Source organism: Manihot esculenta, chromosome 18 (genome assembly GCF_001659605.2).
Source record: "Manihot esculenta cultivar AM560-2 chromosome 18, M.esculenta_v8, whole genome shotgun sequence".
Taxonomy (NCBI): Eukaryota; Viridiplantae; Streptophyta; class Magnoliopsida; order Malpighiales; family Euphorbiaceae; genus Manihot; species Manihot esculenta.
The window spans coordinates 20,875,104-20,878,972 of record NC_035178.2 but is presented as its reverse complement, the minus strand read 5'-3'; the positions used below and the strand labels follow the sequence as shown (position 1 = coordinate 20,878,972).

Below are 3,869 nucleotides of genomic sequence, written 5' to 3'. Positions count from 1 at the left end.
GCTCAACTGCCCTGCCCAAAAATTCTTCCATCAACCTCTATTTATACCCAGTTATCCACAGTCGTACTTCACCACCATAGCTAAAGTTAGCTACTTCCACTATTGAAATCTGCAACTCTAACGAGAAAAGGGCAAAAAAAAAAATGGCTTTTTTTCAATCTCTGTCTTCTTCTTGCATGATGAGTTGTGTAGTATTAGGTTTTGTTTTGATGTTGGGAGGGAAGTCATCAGCCCAACTGTCTACTGATTTTTACTCAAAAAGTTGTCCGAAGCTTTTGAGCACAGTGAGATCTGTTGTTGAAGATGCAGTGTCTAAAGAGAAGCGAATGGGTGCTTCTCTTCTTCGTCTCCACTTCCATGACTGTTTTGTCAATGTAATCTCTCTTTCACTTCTTCCTTTTTTGCTTCTTCTACCTCTACGTTCTCCTATAACTCTAAACACATACGAATAAGTATTTATATTATATATATATACTGAGAAAAATATTAGGGTTTAGTAAGTTTTGTTTTTGGTTTATATAACCTAAAATTTTGGTTTTGATGAGTTGGGTTCGGTTTATTATTTTGTTGTGTGTGATTTCTCTGAGTTTTTTTTTTTTTTTTTTTTTTAAATAATTTTTGTATTTTGATTTAATTTATAGCTTTTTGAAAAATAAAATTAAACAAGTAAACAATAAAGAGCATATTACTGTGGTTTGATGTCGGCTTGAATCGTAGAGCTTTCACTAGATAAAATATTATTTTATGCATAAGAATATTGATTTGACTTCGCTTGTACACGTTAAATCAGTTTTAATTGATATAACAAAATCATTTTCAACTAAAGTATAATAAGATAATAGCAGTCGCTCACAATCTCACGAATGATATTTTTCCTCAAGTCATATCATTCATTTCTGATTTATTTATTTATATTACTTGAAAGAAGTTAATCAAGCTTTTATAGAAAACCCATCAAGAGCCAGCAATAAACGGTATTTAAAAACAAAATTTAAACACAAATATAAAAAAAAATTATGGATTTCGAATATTTTGGAGTATTCTTTTATAATTAATCGAATCAAAATAAATTAAAAAAATAAAAAATTAAATTAAAATTTTAAATTAATTCAATTCAATTAATTTTTTCAATTCGAATAAATTACCATTTATTTCTAGGTGTGTTTTTTTTTTATTTTTTCTTGAATCAAATTTCTAGGTGTGTTTATATTCATATTAATTTTTTTTTTCAATGTATCTAATATTTAAAATTCACTTAATTACTTAATTTGAATTTGTGTGGAACTGCTCATTCTTAAATTTTAAATATATTTTATAAGAATTTAAATCATTATTACCCACATTATTTTTTAAAACTTTTCAAAGTAAAAAAAATAAAAATAAAAATAAAAATTAGCAAAAAAGGCATTGGCATTTGTATATACTTAAGCGTCCAATGTCACACAAAATTACCATAATGTGCATTACAATATTATATTCTTCATAGAAATTAATCAATACATAAATTTTTAACAAATAAATTACAAAATAAAAATTTTCAATCGGAATTCAAATCTGGTAATTCTTGAGAGAATTTCAGTGTTACTAACTTAAAAGTTATTTATATATTAATTTAATTGATTTTATTGATATAGTAAATTAAATAATTATAACAGGGATGTGATGGGTCTATTCTCCTGGAAGACACACCTTCATTCAGAGGGGAGCAGACTGCAGGTCCAAATAGCAATTCAGTGAGAGGATTCAATGTTATAAATGATATTAAGGCTAAAGTGGAGCAAGTTTGCCCAGGCATCGTCTCCTGTGCTGATATTGTCGCTGTTGCTGCTCGCGATTCTACTGTTATTGTAAGTAATTTATTTCTTTTTCTCATTATTTTTTTTTTTTTAATTGTGAAGAGCGTAAGATTCTACCACTAGAGTCGCTCAATTTAAAACTTTAAATTTGAAAGTAAAAGTCCTAAAAATAGTTTTATATTTTCAATATATATGTTTTTGTATTGACTGAATTTAAAGTGGAAATAAACTAATTCCAACTTTAAATTTTTTAATTTAAAAGACTCATATAGCATGTTAAATAATTATTTAATTTAAAAATTTAAGATTTGAAGCGAAGTCCTCAAGAATATAGAGACATGTAATTCCATCATATTTATAGGGGTTAATTAATAATTTATTGCAGCTTGGAGGACCAAATTGGAATGTGAAACTTGGAAGAAGGGACTCAAAGACAGCCAGCTTTTCTGCTGCTAATAGTGGTGTTCTTCCTCCTCCTTCTTCTACCCTTAGCAACCTCATCAATCGCTTTCAAGCTAAAGGCCTCTCTGCCAGGGACATGGTTGCTTTGTCTGGTATGTTATTATTTGTTAAAATGTATCCATCAGTAATATGGTTAATTATCCATGTCATTGGAAGATTGAAACCTTCAGTCAACTGAGATCTCACAACTTTATTTTGAATATATGAGGACTAATTAATTAATTTTTTAAAATAGAGGGACCGAATAGTTAATTTTACTAAAACGTATGATTGTGTTTAAAAGGATCCCACACAATTGGGCAAGCAAGATGTACAGTTTTTAGGACTCGCATATACAATGAGACCAACATTGACAGTTCATTTGCAAGAACAAGACAAGAGAACTGCCCATTTCCCACAGGCTCAGGAGACAACAACTTAGCACCTTTGGATGTCCAAACTCCTACAGCCTTTGACAACAATTACTATAAAAACCTCGTCAACCAAAAGGGTCTCCTCCACTCAGATCAAGTTCTGTTTAACGGTGGATCTGCTGATTCTTTGGTTATAACATACAGCAAAAACCCAAAAGCCTTCAATTCAGACTTTGCTGCTGCAATGATTAAGATGGGTGACATTGATCCTCTCACTGGTTCTAAGGGTGAAATTAGGAAGAAATGCAGCAAGGTCAACTAGCTACTTTCTTATGATGTTCTACAGAGTTTTAAGTGTGAATATAGTTCTATTGTGTTTGAGTTTGATGTATTTTGAATAAGAAACTCTTGCAAAAGAGTTCATGAAGATGATGTAATCTTTTTTTATGTAAGCTTTGTGAATTTTGAAAGGGTTTATTAAATTTGTAATTTTATCTATATGGGATTTTTATAAATTATTAATTCTATGTTAATTGTTCGATTATTGTTTTTCTTTTTACATATGTAACGAGAAATTGGGAATGAGAATATTTTTCTTGTCTGTAATTAACAAATAATAGAAACCATGCTGCGGTTCCTAGCCTCTATATATCAATGGTTGACAATGTTTACTTTTTGAATTTTCAAGATAGTGCGTCAATTGCAAAAGAACGCACAAAAGACCCCATGGACTAATTTTACAATCAACATCACAATAAGCTATGAGGTGAAAATTATTGGCTGCAGCTAAGAACATGCCATGAGCTCGACAACCCTTTAGGAACTTGAGGACGTGGACTGCAGCATCCCAGTGTGGGAGGGCATTACATGGACTGGCTTGATTGATGAACTGCGAATATAATATCAAGGCGTGTAAAACTGAGATTCGACCCACTAGCCTTCCATACCTCTCTAGCTTAGTAAGCGGAAGTAGTGAATATAATATTATTCAGTTTTCTTAGAGAGAGAAAGCGACGAGAGCGAAAGTAAAATGTTTTTATTAGTGGTTGATAGAGAGGAGGCTTTGACCTAATTAGATCTTTCTCTTTGTTTAGAGGTACATAATTTTATCAGGTACTGTAGATCAAAGGTTGTCTTGGTGAGGTATCTGTTTCCAAATATGTTAAGTAATATCTCTATTTAGGTTTTGTTCTCTAGGTTATTTTTGTTTTCACTTAAAGGGTCGGTTTTTGCTTGCCTGACAACGACAACTCAAAAA

The 3,869-nt window shown here is 30.8% G+C and overlaps 1 protein-coding gene across 1 annotated transcript; it reads left to right on the top strand.

Annotated features, from left to right (window-relative positions):
- LOC110605844 (peroxidase 4) lies at window positions 1-3,109 on the top strand. Its single transcript, XM_021744505.2, has 4 exons — window positions 1-374; window positions 1,656-1,847; window positions 2,182-2,350; window positions 2,542-3,109. Exons 1-4 carry the CDS (start codon window positions 144-146, stop codon window positions 2,931-2,933), a joined length of 984 nt encoding a protein of 327 aa, XP_021600197.1. The 5' UTR covers window positions 1-143; the 3' UTR covers window positions 2,934-3,109.
- The last annotated feature ends 760 nt before the right edge of the window (window positions 3,110-3,869 follow it).

Bases quoted from the DNA above. Each gene is read 5' to 3' on its own strand.
- LOC110605844 (XM_021744505.2), top strand. From the start codon at position 144: ATGGCTTTTTTTCAATCTCTGTCTTCTTCTTGCATGATGAGTTGTGTA. The intron at 375-1,655 runs GTAATCTCTCTT...TAATTATAACAG, and splicing joins TCCATGACTGTTTTGTCAAT to GGATGTGATGGGTCTATTCT. The intron at 2,351-2,541 runs GTATGTTATTAT...TGTGTTTAAAAG, and splicing joins GGACATGGTTGCTTTGTCTG to GATCCCACACAATTGGGCAA.